This window comes from Chlorocebus sabaeus, chromosome 5 (assembly GCF_047675955.1).
Source record: "Chlorocebus sabaeus isolate Y175 chromosome 5, mChlSab1.0.hap1, whole genome shotgun sequence".
Classification (NCBI taxonomy): domain Eukaryota; kingdom Metazoa; phylum Chordata; class Mammalia; order Primates; family Cercopithecidae; genus Chlorocebus; species Chlorocebus sabaeus.
The window spans coordinates 66,929,259-66,948,547 of record NC_132908.1 but is presented as its reverse complement, the minus strand read 5'-3'; the positions used below and the strand labels follow the sequence as shown (position 1 = coordinate 66,948,547).

Genomic DNA, 19,289 nt, shown 5'->3' with positions numbered 1-19,289 from the left:
GCATGCCTGTAATCCCAGCTTCTCAGGAGGCTGAAACAAGAGAATTGCTTGAACCTGGGAGGTGGAGGTTGCGGTGAGCTGAGATCGCACCATTGCACTCCAGCCCAGGCAACAACAGTGAAACTGTCTCCAAAAAAAAAAAAGGAAAAAAAAGTTTCCATCTCTTAGTGGCATCCTCCTTTCCCTCTCTTTTGTCCCTAAGGAGTACAGGCACATGGGGTGAGAGGGATGGGGTTTACGTGACTCAGTGGCCATGAAGGAAAGGGGCCTGTCCCCACACTCGTCCTTGGTATGCCGTGGCTGATGTCTGATGGTCTCTGATGCAATGTCTCTTATGGCCTGGTCGCTAGGGGCCTTGCTGGCCTCCCAAGTCTGTTCAGGGCTGGTGCACTCGAGACCCTTTCCTGGGGCTAGGCTGTTCCAGGGTGCTCTCAGGACAACCAGTTCCACCTCAGTGCCTCTGAGGTGTACCTGTGACTCCAGTTCGGGCCTATTCAGGCATCCTGTGCTATGGAATTCAACACAGAGCAGAAGTCTCCCCCACCATTACAGCCTCCTCCTGCTGCCACTTGTGGTCCTGTCCATGTCATAGCAGAACCAATGGTGGCTCAGGCAACCAAATCTGAAAGCCCCATTCCATAGCCTTCATTGGGCTATCAACTGTGCCACCATGACCAGCTAATTTTTGCATTTTTAATAGAGACAGGGTTTCACCATGTTGGCCATGCTGGTCTCAAACTCCTGATGTCAGGTGATCCACGCGCCTTGGCCTCCCAGAGTGCTAGGATTATAGGCGTGAGCCCCCACGCCCAGCCACTCTCTACATTCTGGATCACACTCTGTTAGAGAAATAATATGAGCAGTGCTACTACTTGTGCCCAAATGTTTCACAGAGCTTTTATGAAACAACTCTTTACTTAAAGCTTACCAACGTGGCTTTCTGGACTCAGATATAAAGGGCTGAACTGACAGCCAACTCTGAGTGGTAGATTCATACTATCCCATGAATCATCATTTTCTTTCCAAAAACTGAGGGTGTGTTTCTGGGCCAAACCAGTGTATCTGACTCTTCTCTTAAGATGAGTGCCATTGCGGGTCTCTCAGCGACTCATACAATTAGAGATCTAGTGGGCCTACCTTAGTTTGCCAGACATTCCCAAGGATGTCTGAACCCAACAACACATACAGCCTAGGCTAAAGGTGGTATCTCTGCTATGTATTCTTTTTTCTTCAAAATCTCTTAAGATGATAAATAGAGGCTGCAAATTTCAAGGTGTTGCTGAAATGCTGGTAAGACCGTTATTCCTCGTTCTGGAATTAGCAAAAATAACAACTCTTTTAAGATGCTGTAGTCTGTGGAGGCTAACTCCCTAAACTGAGAGATAAAAATGATCAAAGGAGAGGAAAATGTATTATCCTTAGACTCCCATCAGGTTCCCTCAAAGTTAAGTCCAAAATTCAACGAACAAAAGAAAATGGATTTCTTATACCTCCCTTCGGCATTCCTCTGAATAAATTCAGCCCCCATCAGTGGCTACAATATCAGAGATGATTTTATAAGTCAGTTCTATTTTTAAAAGGGGAGTGGTAATGTGGAAAATGCCTTCTTTATGATTTCCAGTGGTCTTCTTTATATTCTATGCATTTAGTCAAAATGATGTTTCTGTCAGACTCCAATTCTTTTTTTTTTTTTTTTTTTTTTTTTGAGACAGAGTCTTGCTCTGTCACCCAGGCTAGAATGCAGTGGCACCATCCTGGCTCACTGCAAACTCCATCTCCCAGGTTCACGCCATTCTCCTGCCTCAGCCTCCCCAGCAGCTGGGACTACAGGCACCCACCACCACACCCAGCTAATTTTTTTGTATTTTTAGTAGAGACGGGATTTCACCGTGTTAGCCAGGATGGTCTCCATCTCGTGACCTTTTGATCCACCCACCTCAGCCTCTCAAAGTGCTGGGATTACAGGTGTGAGCCACTGTGCCCAGCGGGACTCCAAATCTTAAATCTTATGTGACACATAAGAAAAATCAAAACCAATCTTTGATCATCTGATAGCCATTAAATCCTTAATTACAAATTAGAAGGGAATCTCCTTCACACGCTTCTCATAATAGACACGTCTACCCCGTGTCGAATGGCATCATGTAAGAGATGAAATAACTTCTACTTTGAATCAGACACTAAACACCAGCAAGCAGGCTTTATTTAACACATGACACCATACGAGCTGACTTAAATATTCTTAACCTAAAAGTTTTGTTATCTTAGAATGTAGGAGCAGTCATCTGATAGTCAAATCAAAAATATTAAAAGAAAGAAAACCCAAAGCAATGTTCCCAAAAGTAAAAAGAGTACACGAAATGAAAGGGATTGATAGGACTCAGAAAGAATATCAAAAGCTCCCTGATTACGAGGCGGAGCTTGCAGTGAGCCGAGATCGCGCCACTGCACTCCCGCCTGGGCGACAGAGCAAGACTCCATCTCTAAAAAAAAAGTTCCCTGATTACATTGGAAGAAGGCTAAGACTCAGAGCAAAAGTGTCCTGGTCATTCGTCAAATATGCAGAGCTTGAGGGCTCCTGAGCAATTGTGGGACTCAACCACAAAATGTGTAACTAATTATACCTATAATTAGTTATGAGCTTGGGGGATAAAAATTAAAAATGAGACGTGTTATTGAGTAACCCCAAAACAAAGACTACTACTACACTCTGAAAGCAGGTTCTTCAAAACTTTCAAACAAACATTTCATCTAGAAGAACACACACCAAACTGTTAGAGGTGATTATATGTGGGTAGTGGGATTATGGGAGATTTTTGCTTTATATGCTTTATATTTCTGTACTGCTTGGAGTTCTAACAATGAGTGTGCATTACTCTTAGGAACAGAAAGCATGCTTTTAGATCTTTTTGGCAAGTATATTAACATTTTCAAAAATTAAAAAAAAAATTATGAGCCAGTAAGAGTTTTCATTTTTATTTATTTAAGAGACAGTCTCACTCCGTCACCCAGGCTGGAGTGCAGTGGCACAATCACAGCTCACTATAACATCATACTCCTGGACTCAAGCAATCCTCCCACCTCAGCCTCCCAAGTAGTAGCTGGGACTATAGGTCTGTAGGTGAATGCCCCCATGCTCAGCTTTTTTTTTTTTTTTTTTTTTTTTTTTTTTTTTTTGAGAGACAAAGTCTTGGTATGTTGCCCAGGCTGGTCTCAAATTCCTGGCGTTAAGCAATCCTCCCACCTTGGCCTTGAGCCATGCCACCCAGCCAGGGAACTTTGAAGTAATTTTTTATTCATCCATTCCTTCATATTTCACAGGCAATCAATGACCCATTTTCTGTCCATTCTTCTCTGAAATGCATCTCCCTGTTTCTTTTTCTGTTCCCTCTGCCACTCAGGGTATTTGTCACCTCATACAGAATTATTTAAAATCCTCCTAACAGGGCTTCCCTGATTCCTAGTTCTCTTAAATAAAAAATAAAAAATAAAAAAAAATTTTCCTTTCTTTTTTCAGAGACAAGATCTAACTATGTTGCTCAGGTTGGTCTTGAACTCCACTTCAACCTCCCAAGTAGCTGAGACTACAGGTGCCACCACCACGTCCAGCACTAGCTCTCTTCCTGTTAATCTACTTAATATACTACTACCAGATTAACCTTCTAAAAATGTCACTTCTTTCATATCACTTTCTGACTTACAATAAAAATCCTGTGCCCTTTATAACCCGGTCCTACCCAACCAACGTAAACTTATTTCTCACTACTCTCTTAAATACGTCTCTGCTCAGTGCAGCCCAGTCATCTCCCATCCCTGGCTCCCCTCACCTGAGTCAGGCACTATTATCATCCCTCTTTTACATAGAGGAAATTCAGGTGTAGAGAGATTAAGTGACCCATTTAAAATATCCTAGCCAGTGAATAGGAAAGGCAAAATTCAAATATAGATCTGACTCACAGCCCATGCTCTTCTCTACTACCTTCACAGTAGGAGATGAAAGGGAGAAAGCTTACAGGGAAGGGTGCCAGAGGCATCAAGAATTTATTCTCTACCACGCTCCAGTTTCTCCAAACTCTCAAACTCAGTCCTGCTGGGATGCTTCCAAAATGCTGCCTAGCTTTAGGAACTTCTTCAGACTCTAATCATATCACTTGAGCTGAGCAATATTCCATGACAGCCCTAAATAACCCTCAAATGAAAGAGTAAACGCAGCAAATGACACTGAGAAAGTAAGTGACGGAGCTAACATTTAGGGAGCAGCTACATAACCAAGCACTGAGTGACAGATAATTGATTTACCAAGAACCTTATGTTCACGAAGAATCCACAAATTGCGTAGTTTTCTGTTATCTGTTGCCGCACAAAAAACCACCCAAAACTTAGTGACTTAAAACAGCAACGATGACTTATTATTTCACAGAATTTTATAACCTGGGCTGGGCTCAGCTGGGTAGTTCTTCTGTTCCACATGCTATCTACTACAGCTGGAATATCCACAATGGTTTTTTCACTCATTTCTTGGGACCCCATCTGGAATGGCTGGAATAACTGGGGAATGGCCAAGCATTCATCTTCTATTCCATATGGTCTCCCCTGTAAAGCAGCCAGATTTCTCTACGTGACTCAGGGTTCCAAGAGCAGGCATTCCAAGAGAACAAGCTGCAACATGAGTTTTACTCAAGTCTCTGTTGGTATTACACTTGCTAATATCTCATGTGCCAGAGCAAGTCACATGGACAAGCTCATAGTCAATTTTGGAGACAACACCAGGGCATGAACGCCGAGATGCATGATTCATGGGGACCTGCCACATTTGATCAAGGCGAGCAGGTGTGACAGGCTGAGCACACTTTCTGATACCATATGGGATATTATATGGGATTTGTATTTATTATTTGCTTCTAGTCTATCTCTCCTAACAAGACTGTAAGTTCAAAGAGGGCAAGAGCTTTGTTTTGTTTATTCCTATATAAACAGTATTTAGAACAGTGGCACAGAGTTAGTGCCCAACAAATTGTTAAATGAGTATTGAGAAAAACATCAGAGATACTGGTTATAGAAGACTGCCAAAGTCTACAGTGCAAAAGAGTCATTATCTCAGTGGAAAAATTAAAGATTCTAGAAACATTATTGGCACAGCTTTTGCCCTTTCCAGGCCTACAGAGGCTGATGGAGAATGATGTTGTAGCCGGGCCTCTGAGTAGATGAAGGCATCTATTATGAAGAAATCAAATCCATTCTATGCAGCTATTAATGATGATGTAGACCTAGATTTGCTATAAGGAAGTGTATTAATGACACATTATTCGCTCAAAAGGGCAAATTTCAGAACTTTATATACAGTTAAATTCCATTTGTGCTCTTTTTTTTTTTTTGAGACAAAGTCTCGCTCTGTCGCCCAGGCTGGAGTGCAGTGGCAGGATCCTGGCTCACTGCACCCTCCACCTTCCAGGTTCAAGCGATTCTCCTGCCTCAACCTCCCAAGTAGCTGGGATTACAGGCGCCCACCTTCATGCATGGCTAATTTTTTTTGTATTTTTAGTAGAGACAGGATTTCACCATGTTGGCGAAGCTGGTCTCGAACTCCTGACCTTGTGATACACCCGCCTTCGCCTCCCAAAGGACTGGGATTACAGGTGTGAGCCACGGTGCCCGGTCTATTTGCATATTTTGAAAGCTCTGCACATAGATGCCAAAAGGTACATCTTTAAAAAACTTTCTGAAAGATTCGCCAAAAACTAGTAACCAGTGCCTACCTTTAAGGAGAGGGTAAGAAAAAAACCTAGGGTTCAGGTAAGGAAAGTGAGGAAGACTTGAAGCTCAGTAATAGGTTCATGGGCTTTATTATACTATTCTCCCTACTCTTGCACAGGCTAGGGATTTTCCATTAAAAAGGGTGTTTTAAAAATATGTCTGGGCCTGGGTACCATGGCTCACACCTATAATCCTAACATTTTGGGAGGCCAAAGCAGGAGGATCATTTGAGACAGGAGTTCAAGGCTTCAGTGAGCTAATGACTGCGCCACTGCACTCCAACCTTGGTGACAGAGACCCTATCTCTTGAAAAAAATAATAAATTTAAAATGTTAAAATAAGGCTGGGCATGGTGGCTCATGCCTGTAATCCCAGGACTTTGGGAGGCCAAGGTGGGTGAACCACCTGAGGTCAGGAGTTCGAGACCAGCCTGGCCAACATGATGAAACCGTGTCGCTACTAAAAATTCAACAATTAGCCAGGCGTGGTGGCGGGCACCTGTAATCCTAGCTACTCGGGAGGCTGAGGTGGGAGAATCGCTTGAACCCAGGAGGTGTAGGTTGCAGCGAGCCAAGATCTGGGCAACAAGAGTGAAACTCAGTCTCAATCAATCAATCAATCAATCAAATAAGTCTGGCTGCAGAGTGGGGGATGGAGATGGGAGAAGGTCAAAACTGGAAGGCAAAAAGACAAACTAGGAAGCTAATGCTGAAGTTCCTTAAGAAATATAACACTTTAGGCCAGGCACGGTGGTTCACGCCTACAATCCCAGCACTTTGGGAAGCCAAGGCAGGCAGATCACGAAATCGAGACCATCCTGGCCAACATGGTGAAACCCCGTCTCTACTAAAAATACAAAAAAATTAGCTGGGCGTGGTAGCATGCGCCTACAGTCCCAGCTGCTTGGGAGGCTGAGGCAGGAGAATCACTTGAACCTGGAAGGCAGAGGTTGCAGGAAGCCGAGATTGCGCCACTGCACTCCAGCCTGGCGACACAGTGGGACTTCATCTCAAAAAAAAAAAAAAAAAAATAGCACTTTGGGCCAGGGTTAATCTTAGTTTTCTGTATGTGGTAAGATTTCAGCTGATTGTAATTTATTTCAATTAATTAATTTATTTGTGACAAGGTCCTACTGTTCAGAAGGGTCATGAACTCCTGGGCTCAAGTGATCCTCCAACCTCAGCCTTCCAAGTATCTGGGATTAAAGGAACAGGCCACCATGCCCAGCTCTATATTCATTTTTATTTATCTGAACAATGTCATTTTTCCACAATGATCATGTGTAACTAGAATAACTTTTTAAGTTCACAGTCAATTCCACACTGCTTCAGTGAGTCAGGATTGGAGACACCCAATAAGCTTCGAAGCAGCTTACTTAGTCTGTACAACTGCAAAGTGCACTCAGTGTGAAATAAAACACATTACTTTCTAAAGTTTGAAATTTAGTATCTTAATAAAATTAACGCAATGATTTTGCCTAAGACTGCTGCAAGCAGGCGCACCACCCAATTAGGAACTGGGGTCACAGAAACCTGGCTTGATCCTGACTAGCAATGTGATCTTGGAACGATCCTTCCCAATGTCTGAGCCTTATTGTCATCTTTCATTTCATTACCATAACTATTTATTTATATAGTAATCACTGAGTGTCTCCTATGTGCCAGGCACTTTTCAAGACACTGAAAATATAAAAGTAAACTAGGGGCCAGGTGCAGTGGCTCACACCTGTAATCCCAGCACTTTGGGAAGCCAAGGCCGGCAGATCACTTGAGTTCAGGAGTTCCAGACCAGCCTTGCCAACATGGTGAAACTCCATCTCTAACAAAAATAGAAAAATTAGCAGGGCATGGTGGCACCTCACCTGTAGACCCAGCTACTCGGGAGGCTGAGGCATGAGAATCGCCTGAACCCGGGAGGTGAAGGTTGCAGTAAGCCAAGATTGTGCCACTGCATTCCAGGCTGGGTGACAGAGCGAGACTCTGTCTCATTTACCAAAAAAAAAAAAAAAAGTAAACAGGAGTTTACGAACTAAATAAGAGCTTGCATTCTAATGAGAAACAAAGACAATGACAGAATAAGTAAATTCCACAAACCATTCACAAGTGGTAAAAACTATAGAGAAAACTAAAGCAGAAACACGTAAGTACGGGGAGAAAGATGAAATTTTTTCAAAGTGTCAGAAAAAGCCCACCTCGAGAGCAACATCTGAGCAACAATTTTCATTTGTAATGAGAAAATACCAACTTTGTAAGGTTGTTACAAGCCTCGTTAACACATCACAGGCCTCACCTGAAAGCATGTTAGAAGCGCAGAATCTCAGGTCCCATCTCAGACCTACAGAATCAGAATCTGTATTTTAACAAGGTCCCCAGGTGACTTGTAAGCATATCAAAGTTTGAGAAACATTAATTAAAAGAATTAAATATTTGTGTCTGAACCAGGGCTGGCATATTATAAGGCACTCAATAGATTCAATAACTCTTAGTTTTCTTTCCCCATTAACAATACCCTTATATCTTTCTAGTTACAATTAAGAATAAACGGCCTGGCACGGTAGCTCATGCCTGTAATCCCAGCACTTTGGGAGGCTGAGGTGGGAGGATTGCTTTAGGCTGGGAGTTTGAGACCAGCTTGGATAACACAGTGAGACACCAACTGTACAAAAAAATTAAATTAAATTAAAAAATAAAAATAGCATTGAGAGTCTCTTCAATTAATTACGAATATTAAGCATATCCTGCCATTTACTTCCTTGTGGATCTAGCAGAAAATCTGAAAATAAAGCCAAGTTGCAGACAGAAGACAAATTCACATGCAGACAAATTAAAACTCCTGACTACATTAAAGTCTCTCATTGGTGGCCAAATTTCAGTATAATCTTTGCTAATGTTCTTCACCACCCACAAATAAGAGAGACTAAGTGTGTCCCTTGACATTTGGAGATAAGGAAGTCCACCTTAAAAAACAAGAGGCCAAAATGTTGGGAAAATCCTCTGGTGATAAACGGAAAGCAAAATTTGTTTAAAGACAGAACAAAAAATAAGTAAATAATTCAGGTTGCTGAAGTATTGTTTTCATTTACAAAAACAGCAACTTGAAACGATATACACCTGTACAATTTTTCTTATAATTTGCCTTCTGCAAATAAGCTTAAGTCCTTGTCTCCTTTAGTTTCCCAGGTCGCCGTCCTCTTCTCTTTCCTAGCTAAATATCACAACATACTTCCTTACTGCCTTCCATCTTTTCTTCAACGCTTACGTATATTTTGATTTCAAAAGCTAAGGCACAACTGCGTTCTTCTAGCCCCAGTTACGCAGTAATATAAGGACCCGTGGAAACCTGCAGGTTGCAACGTTCATTGCAAAGTGTCCACAGTAAAGATAAAGGAGAAATTCCCCCGGCAATGAAAATGAGAATGAGATAAATTACCAAATTACATTAAAAGCGTGCTCTAATCTTAGAGATTTAAAGTTCCTCTCAGAAATCCCAGAGGATTTTGACTTGAAGCAAAAGTGAGCTTCTTCCGGGTGGTGGAAAAGTAAACTGCTAACTATTTACTTTAGTGATGGTGGGTGCTGGGAAGGAACTGAGGCGAAATGCCTCTGCAGGTGACGGTGCAGGCCAATACCAGGAGGTCAAGTCACCAGTGTCCCTTCGACCCTTAACTCCAGGGAAACGCAAGGCAAGGGACCAGGGGCCACCCCCGCCTTTCTCGAGCCCTTTCCCCGCCCACAAATGGCGGCGGTGGCGAAGATCCGGGCCCGCCGCGCGAGGCACTCTGGGAGCGGAAGAAGAAGGCCGCGCGAGGGCTGGCGAACCGGAAGAAGAGGCGCTGGCCCCGAAAGCGCCCCGGTAATCGCTATAGCTGACGGTGTTTGCGGAGGCAGGGAACCAGGCCTGGCGAGCGGGGTGTGTCGCGATGCCGGAGCTGGCGGTGCAGAAGGTGGTGGTCCACCCCCTGGTGTTGCTCAGTGTGGTGGATCATTTCAACCGGTGAGAGAGCGGCCTATAGCGGAGCCGGCGGCGCAGCCGCTGCTGAGTCACGGGCACGCTGGGGTGGCGCGGCGGCCGCGGGCGACCTGGGGATGCAGACAGGGCGGCTGGTGACCCTTACTTGTTCAGGAGCGCAGACCAGCCTCGGCTCACGATGCCGGAGTCATCCAACCTCCGGCCCCTGCTCCAGCCGCCGCCACTCCGGGACCTGGGCTCCCTGTTCCGTTTACCCAGTGTATTTTACAGAGTTCTCTTTCCGAGTTCGTTTTGCCGAAGTTCGTTTTACCGAAATCTGGATGATGCCGGGGGTCGGGGGATGCGGCTAGCTTTAGTTGGCCTTGACCCCCGCCCCCAAGCTCGTGTCTGTCACTTCGTTTTGCCGAAATCTGGATGAAGCCAGGGTGGGGCGGAGGCAGGCTAGCTTCATTTGGCCCTGACCCCTGTCCCCCAGGGTCGTATCTTCGTTTGACCCAGTTGGTTTCACTGAAATGTGAATGATGTCTGGATGATGTTCGGGTGGGGCGGAGGGGGCTAGCTTCATTTAGCCCCGCCCCCAGGCTATCTGTGTTTATCTTCGTTTGACCGAGTTAGTTTCACCGAAATATGGATGATGCTGGAGTGGGGCGCAGGGGGGCTACCTTCATTTTGCCCCGACCCCCGCCCCAGGGTCGTATTTATGTTTATCCTCGTTTAACCAAGTTGATTTCACCGAAATGTGAATGATGCTTGGATGATGCTGGAGTGGGGCAGAGGGGGCTAGCTTCAATTTGTCACTGACCCCCGCCCCCAGGTTCCTATCTATGTTTGTCTTCACTTGACCGAGTTCCTGTTGTCGAAATCTGGATGATGCTCTGCACCAGGAAGGGCTTCCTGGATCAGCTGTGGTTTTAACCCATTAACATTTTTAAATGGGAATCTGATTAGACTCCGTCTCAAAAAAAAAAAGTACATATGTATATATAATATATATGTATATATAGTATATATGGATTATATACAGAAGTATATATATTATATAGATAGATAGATGAGGTTTCCGTTTTTTTAAAAAAAAAAAAAAAACATGAGGCTGGGCATGGTGGCTCATGCCTGTAATCCCAGCACTTTGGGAGGCTGAGACGGGAGGATCACTTGAGCCCAGGAGTTCGAAGCTGTCCTGAGCTCAGATCATGCCACTGCACTCCAGCCTGGGTGAGAGTGAGACCTTGTCTCCAAAAAAAAAAAAAAAGAGAGAGACCAGTTGGAGATTTGGACCGTAATGAATAAGGTAAGGAAACATCTCAGAAGTCATCTAGTAAGCTCATTGTTTGAGGGTGTACATCCACCACCCCTTGGCTTTGGAGCTGTTCATCCTGCTAGACCTGTTGCACATGCTTCTAAGTTTTACAAGATTGTTAGTTGAACTGGCAAATGTAAAGACCCAGTTCAGAGCATCTGCTATAAAGCCATTATTGCAGAGTGTCCATTCTCCTGCGACTTGCTCTGTGCAACTAATTCAGCTGGAGCGGTAAAAGGACCCTCAGCCTAGGATATGTTGGCTTTTCTACAGTAGAGGAATTACTATTTTTCTCCCATGGGATACTAGGGGCAGGCACCATTTCAGTTCTATTCAAGCACTTGTGAAGAGCACTAGCTTTTAGACTGGCCTGGTAGCACATGCCTCTAATCCTAGCACTTTCGGAGACCGAGGTGGGTGGATTGCTTGAGCTTAGGAGTTCAAGACCAGCCTGGGCCACATGGTGAAAATCCCTTCTCTACAAAAAAAAAAAGAAAAATTACCCAGGTGTGGTGATATGTGCCTGTAGTCTCAGCTACTCAGGAGGCTGAAGTGGGAGGATCACTTGAATCTGAGAAGTAGAGGCTACAGTGAGCCAAGATTGTGCCACTGGACTCCAGCCTGGGCAACAGAGTGAGACCTTGTCTCAAAAATGAAGAAGAGCAATAGCTTCTCTATCAAGTAAGTGTAGGGTTTTAAAAACACAAATGGACTTCGGTAGACCAAAACAAAAGCCCATGAGTATGGAAGTTTCCCTTGAAGTTGGAAACTCAATTTCCCCCTTACCGCCCCCCCCCCCCGCCCCTGAAAATTAGAGGCACCAGAAATACAGAATCATTAACTTTGTTTGATTCAAACCCAAACCTAGTAACCATTTATAGATTTGCCAACTATATACTAAGAAAAATACTACAATTAAACCAATGTGAAACTGGCAGCTATTAAGAAAATATAATTAATAGTGACTTTTATCTTTCCTAAGCATAGAGTTGTGTTTCTGTGATACACATTTGCTAGTGGGTAAAGAATGCTTCCAGAAGACCAAGGAAATGAGTGTATGTAAGTGAAGCACTTGTAACTCCTTAGGAGAAAATGACTGAGGAGGCTTGAAATGGAGATAAAAATTCTCAAGTAAAATCTTTCTCATTCAGCCCTCCCCTTTTATTCATTTATTTTGAGACAGGGTCTGCCCAGGCTGGGATGCAGTGGCACAATCTCGGCTCACTGTAGCTAGCCTCAAACTCGACCTTCTGGGTTCAAGCAATCCCCGCTTCTCAGCCCCCCAACCCCAAGTAGCTGAGACTACAGGCACACCCCCACTATGTCCAGCTAAGTTTTGTATTTTTTGTAGACAGGTTTTTGCCACATTGCCCACGCTGCTCATGCTAGTCTCAAATTCCTGAGCTCAGGTGATCTGTCCACCTCGGCCTCCCAAAGTGCTGGGATTACAGGCATGAGCCAGCGTGCCTGGCCTACTCTAGCATCTTTATTCCAAAAAAGATTTCAGGCTGGGAAAAGTTTAAAGGAGAAAGAAAGCTGCAAAGAAAAAGTTAAATGTGGTGGCGTGGCTTAAATGTGTTTTCAGACTAAGATCTGGGAAGTTTTCATTTTCTACATTTTAAATGTCTGTGAAGTCTGAAATTTTCCCAAGCACGTATTACTTCACAGTCAATGTTAAGTAAAAACTGCCAGTGTGTGTCAGCACCAAGTTTGTGAATTGCCCCTTATAGTTAATATCTACCTAACCCTATTACATTGGTTTAGAGAGATTAGTTCCTAGGTAAACTAAATTGTATCTGTGTCATTGATACTTCCCATTGAGTATCTTATTGTTGGATCCATGTTTCTGTGCTAACCTATCCACACTGACCATCTGTTTTCTCGTTCAGAATCGGCAAGGTTGGAAATCAGAAGCGCGTTGTTGGTGTGCTTTTGGGCTCATGGCAAAAGAAAGTACTTGATGTATCGAACAGTTTTGCAGGTAAAAGACAAATTTTGTGTTTTTCTGAGCATGATTAAAATGTCAGTTGACTTTTTAAGAAAATAAACCTTTGTTACCACTTTTGACTACAACCCAGAGATTGTCTCAGAATTGCTGAAGTATAGAAAAGAGAACCTGAAGACTGAACACTAGATCAGGCAGTAAATACTTTAGACTTGCAGGCCATGTGGTCTCCACTGCACCTGCTCCTCTCTGCTGTTGTAGTGCAAGAGCTGCTATAAACAACATGTAAACAAACGATGAGAGTGGCAGTATTGCAGCAACCCTCTATAAATACAGGCAGCTGGCAGTTTGTCAACCCCCACACTAAACTGTTCAACCATGCTTCTTATAGGTAGAGTAAGGGGAGAGATGGGGAACTTTACCCCTGTGTGAATCCTCACAAGAATGTATCCATGTATTACTTGGATGATTAAAGCAACAACAATAAAGAACATGCTGGATGACCTCTGGACTAGAGGTCACTAACTCTGATGTCTAAAATGACCAGCTAATAATGTCATTCGCCAAATGGAAAATGCCAGGAAATTACTGGGCTTCTAAAAAACTGAAAAGCATGAGTCTTTTTTAAAGAGCTGCAACCTCTACCTGGCTGTAGCTGGTAGTTGCCAGGTATTCCAGTTTTTTAAGAGAAGCTGGAGGTCTGGATTTTTCTGTGAACTCTCCCAGTTTTTGAGGACAGCTCAAAAAAAAAAAAAAATTTAATATCGTGTTGGGCAAGTGAAACACGTAAGTGAATCAGAACTGGCCTGAGGGTCTTTACTTGTGACTTTTGTTCTAGGTTTCTACCAAGCACCCTAAACTAACTTTTTTTTTTCCTCTTTAGTTCCTTTTGACGAAGATGACAAAGACGATTCTGTGTGGTTTTTAGACCATGATTATTTGGAAAACATGTATGGAATGTTTAAGAAAGTCAATGGTACGTCTTGATGTTCTAAGGTGTTACAGCATAGAATTGATTTGTGTGTATGGGGCTCTTCTGTTTGCTTTTCTTTAACATCAAGGCCCTTTCAGTTGGCTACACTTAGTTAAGACTAGTGGGAGTAGAAGAATAAGGTAGAATAAATGAAAAACTAGAGTAGCAATTTAAGGCCAAATAGGCCACCTGGGTTTGGGTAAGAGGGGAAATAACGCTCTAATTGCGGCTGAAAAGTGAAGAACCGTCCAGTAAAATCAGTCTTCCATTAGAGTTTTAGTACCACCAGGGTAAATATGTCTGGAATTTTCAAAGAGGTAAAGGACATAACTTCTTATCCTTTTTGAGGGAGTTGTATCGAGCTTCATGAAATAGTTAAAGCCCACTAATTTTTTTCCGTCCTAGCCAGAGAAAGAATAGTTGGCTGGTACCACACAGGCCCTAAACTACACAAGAATGACATTGCCATCAACGAACTCATGAAAAGATACTGTCCTAATTCCGTAAGTGCTCTCTATTTTTAAAACTCTTGAATGATTTTTTGCCAGCCAGCTCAAGTAAGAGCATCCAGGGAAGAATTTGAGTAGCAAATCTGCTTACTGCTTTATCTCCATAAACTTCTGTTAATTTGTAGTGCTCTGTGAAGTATACTGTAACCTAATACATTTGATAAATAACAGGTTACACCTGCTAAGTACCAGGTGTATGAGTTATGTAATCCTCTCAGTAACTATATCCTCTTTAGGAATGAGAAAACTGAGGTTTAGAATGGTTAGGAAGGTCTGGTAAGGGGTGGGACTGGGATTGAAATTTTAGCTGTATTGACTCTAATGTCCTTGTGCTAGGCACTGTACTGCCCCTCAGCTTGTTAATGAAGGGGATCAAAAAGCAGAAAAAACGATGAGATCATTTGAAGTATAAATGCATTTTTGCTGAAAATTCTGGTTCATTTCTAATTGAATAGAAGAAATAGCTTTAGTAATTGTGAGAGGAATGCCTGAAATTACCCCTTTTGTGCTGGGCGTGAGATGATTTGCTAAGATGTGTTTCTCGGCCAGGTGTTGGTCATCATTGATGTGAAGCCGAAGGACCTAGGGCTGCCCACAGAAGCATACATTTCAGTGGAAGAAGTCCATGATGTGAGTCATCTTGCCATGAACCTGGGGGGTTCGACTTCCCGCTTATTGGGTGATGGGCTTTTTTTTTTTTTTTTCTTTTTTCAATTTTCAGGTCAACAAATCCTTTGTCTCTATAACAAAAGAAGGTAGTTAAGTTTTTTCCCCTTTGACTTTTTTAATCACTACATTTTAGAAATGGAGAGGAACATAGAAATCTAAATTCCATCCAGGCACAGTGGCTCACCCAGTGCTTTGAGAGGCAGAGGTGGGAGGATTGCCTAAGCCTAGGAGTTGAGGACCAGCCTGGGCAACATAGCAAGACCCCTACAAAAATAAAAACATGAGCCAGGCATGATGGTCCATGCCTGTATTCCAGGCTACTCAGGAGGTTGAGACGGGAGGATTGTCTGAGCCCAGGAGTTCAAGCTTACAGTGAGCTATGATCACGCCACTGCATTCCAACCTGTGCGACAGTGAGACCCTGTCCCCCCAAAAAACAAAACAGAAATCCAGATTCCCCTTTTACAAATGAAAACTTTAAGGGATGAATTACGGTCTCCTTTTGGGTTTAGATTTGCAGTATTTATCCTTACTTTCAGTTTTAAGATTTGGAAAAGGATATTTTAGGATAGCTTTGTGCAAATGTTCCTTGCATCGAGTTCTGTCTTCCTGGAGCTTTTCTCTCTGCCTGGCTACCAGGGAACTTACATCCAATGTATCACCTAGTTGCAGTAGGGCTTTCATCCCTGTTTTGACCCAGTTGTTTTTAGTGAATTTTTCTCCTGCCTCTTTAGAAAAGGAATTGAGGTTGCTCATACACACGCACCCCAATGAAGCAAGATTTTTTTTTTTAGTAGGGGATAAAGGGGATATACGGGTCATGTTACCAGATGAAACTCAAGAAGAATTAGTGCCTGTAAAGGTTACCAAGAAATCCTACAAGACCGTTAAAGGTTCTGACCATCTTGGCATGCAAAGCAAAGAGAATGCCCCTTGCAGGATTAACCCTATCCTGAATAAAATAATCACAGCTCACTTCTGTAGCACTTAGTGTGAGTGGAGTGACTTGCCCAAGGTCTCGGAGCTCCCTTATTACATACGTGGCGGCACCAGATTTGAACCCAGCTAGCCTAGCTGTGGAGCCTGTGCTCTTACCACTGTGCTGTCCTCCCTTGCACACAGTTTACAGCCTTTTGCAAGAGACGTACAGCCTCTTCTGGCACAGAGTCTGAGAAAAGTATCTTCCGAGTCCCTTCAGGATGTCACTGGGTGCCCACCAGGACCCATGTCCCCAGTGGATCCTTTGATGAATTCAGACCGCCAGAAAGCCAGCTATTCTGATTGCATTGGTTTGGGCACTCTGGAATCGTTTGATCCAAGAGACAAAAAAGGGCTAAACGTTACATTTTCTGGCATGAACTTGCTGCAGTAGAGATACTCTGTATATTGTCCATTCTAGAAAGAACTATATACTTTTTTTTTTTTTTTAAGATAATCTCGCTCTGTTGCTCTGGCTGGAGTGCAGTGGTGTGATCTCAACTCACTGCACCCTCCACCTCCCAGGTTCAAGTGATTCTCATTCCTCAGCCTCCAGAGTAGCTGGAATTACAGGCACCCGCCACCACACCTGGCTAGTTTGTGTGTTTTTTTGTAGAGGGCTTTTTGCCGTGTTGCCCAGGCTGGTCTCGAATTCTCGGCATTCCAAAGTGCTGAGATTACAGGTGTGAGCCACCATGCCCAGCCAGAACAATACACTTTTAAGAATCAACCTGAGACTTCCCTGTGTGTCCATCCCAAGTGTGGGCTTGAGGGAATTTCCAGATTTTCTCAACTCACAGTGCCCCAGCAGACTGCATCACTGAGCAGCACCACAGTGATGTCAGCTTTGAAGGCTAAACTTTCAAAGCAAGCCTTACCCACCCTGGCCATAGAAAATTCTCAGTCATGCACCCATTAAATGAGCTGACGTAAAGCAAAAGACTCAAGGTGCGAAAAGGAACACATATCAGTTTGTTTCTGGAAAATAAATAATTATAGTTAGGCTTCCTCTCCCAGGATGGAACCCCAACCTCAAAAACATTTGAACACGTGACCAGTGAAATTGGAGCAGAGGAAGCTGAGGAAGTTGGAGTTGAACACTTGTTACGGTGAGAGCCTAGTACAGCATCAAAATAATGCGCTGCCCGAGAGGCCACACAGTGCAAGGAAGAGGTTTGTGTCAAGAGTACGGAGACCTGGGTTCCGGTCCTGGCCATCCACTAACAAGTCTGCCATTCTGAGCAAATCACAGTCTCTTTCCAGACCTTTGTTTTCTTGTCTGTACATTGAAATGTTTGAACTACATCAACTGTAAATGTCTTGAGTTACAATTTATGACTCTGTGGATCGCATACCTTGTCTGGAAACTAGAATGTTGACTGTGAGGGGAGAGAGGTGTGAGAATGCAGGCCTGCACTCCACTAGATGTCCTTCTCAACAGATGTAGCCCATTTTCTAGAGAGAATCTTCATCTCGGGGTAGCTTTTGTTTTAAAATCCTATGTCTATATTATCCTTATTTGAAAGGGGTCGTAGTTTTATCAGTCAGTGAAGTTCCTTCCAGTTCTAAAAATTACCATCTCTTAAATTTAAGCTTCTCGATATTCTGGAGATGCAGGCAGAGAAAATGCCATCCTTTTAAGAACAGGAAAGCCGAGATAGCGTCAGTACAAGGCTACCCAGAAAGTTACTGGCAGATCTAAACTGTTCATGTAAACAATCTCGTTTTTTCTTAAGTGAAAATGGTTTTATTTTAGCTCTCTTTTCTAATTATTTTTTGAAAAATGTCCTGTGATGAGACATGTGGCTCCGAATAACAATTTCGTCATTGATAACTAAATCTTTATCAAATGGAAAAGTGACATTTTTCTTTTAAAAACTTGCCGCACCCAACAAAGCTAGGTATTTTCTTAGAATGTAAGAACTTGCGTGATAACATGGTACCCGATGCCTTTTCCTGCCCTTTCTAACTGCGGGTTATTACAGAGACATCAAAGACACGACGGTGGGCACTCTGTCCCAGCGGATCACAAACCAGGTCCATGGTTTGAAGGGACTGAACTCCAAGCTTCTGGATATCAGGAGCTACCTGGAAAAAGTCGCCACAGGCAAGCTGCCCATCAACCACCAGATCATCTACCAGCTGCAGGACGTCTTCAACCTGCTGCCAGACGTCAGCCTGCAGGAGTTTGTCAAGGCCTTTTACCTGAAGACCAACGACCAGATGGTGGTAGTGTACTTGGCCTCGCTGATCCGTTCCGTGGTCGCCCTGCACAACCTCATCAACAACAAGATTGCCAACCGCGACGCAGAGAAGAAAGAAGGGCAGGAGAAAGAAGACAGCAAAAAGGATAGGAAAGAGGACAAGGAGAAAGATAAAGATAAGGAAAAGAGTGATGTAAAGAAAGAGGAGAAAAAGGAGAAAAAGTAAAACATGTATTAAATAGCTTTTTTAATTTGTAAATTAAAATCTTACAAACTAAATCAGTCTGCTGCTAGAGGGTTCTTTTCCACTCGGCGTGCTTGTTAGGAAGCTGGCCCGCCAAGAGCTCTCTGCCTCCGGCCACTCTTGCTGTGGTGCTACATGGAAGCGTATGGAGACTGAGCTCAAACCTGAACTGCAGCTTCAGCTGCTGTGAGCTGGGGATATGATAGTCAGCTCAGGCTTCAGATTGTGTGAGAAAAATGAGGAGAAATCAGCAAAGCGTTTTGGTACTCTTCATTCGTTTCTCTGTAAAACCAGAAGTTGAATTTTCCCCATGTTGAAAGATTCTTGGGGTGTGTTTGGAATTTTACACAATCGCTAAATGGAATGCATGAATTCCATCATGTTTTCTCCCTGGTAACACGTAGAGTCCAGACCCTTCTGAACTCTGCTGACAATACCACACCATGTTTTGGACCCATAGCTCTGGCATTCTCAGGGGTTGTGATCCAGCTCCATATATTGTTTACCTTCAAAGACACAATTAAATGACTTGATTTTTAAGGCTGTGTTCTAGTCGTTTTTGACTTTGGGAGTAGTGATCCGTTGTTTCCAGAAGCAGCCAAGACAGCCTTCGATTGGAGCTGCCTTAAGGAGTTCTCTTGGAATTGGTATCATTTACGAAAGAGCATCTCGTTCCCCTAAATGGAAACAGGCAGTCTGCTGTAGTGAGGAGAGTTCTCTGAGCCCAGAAGACCCAGGTTCTAG

The 19,289-nt window shown here is 43.5% G+C and overlaps 1 protein-coding gene across 1 annotated transcript; it reads left to right on the top strand.

Moving 5' to 3' along the window:
• Positions 1-9,524: 9,524 nt before the first annotated feature.
• On the top strand, positions 9,525-19,085 carry PSMD7 (proteasome 26S subunit, non-ATPase 7). Its single transcript, XM_007993793.3, has 7 exons — positions 9,525-9,747; positions 12,913-13,004; positions 13,852-13,944; positions 14,347-14,444; positions 15,000-15,080; positions 17,115-17,206; positions 18,083-19,085. The coding sequence occupies exons 1-7, from the start codon at positions 9,674-9,676 to the stop codon at positions 18,525-18,527; spliced, it is 975 nt and encodes a 324-aa protein (XP_007991984.1). The 5' UTR covers positions 9,525-9,673; the 3' UTR covers positions 18,528-19,085.
• Positions 19,086-19,289: the final 204 nt, after the last annotated feature.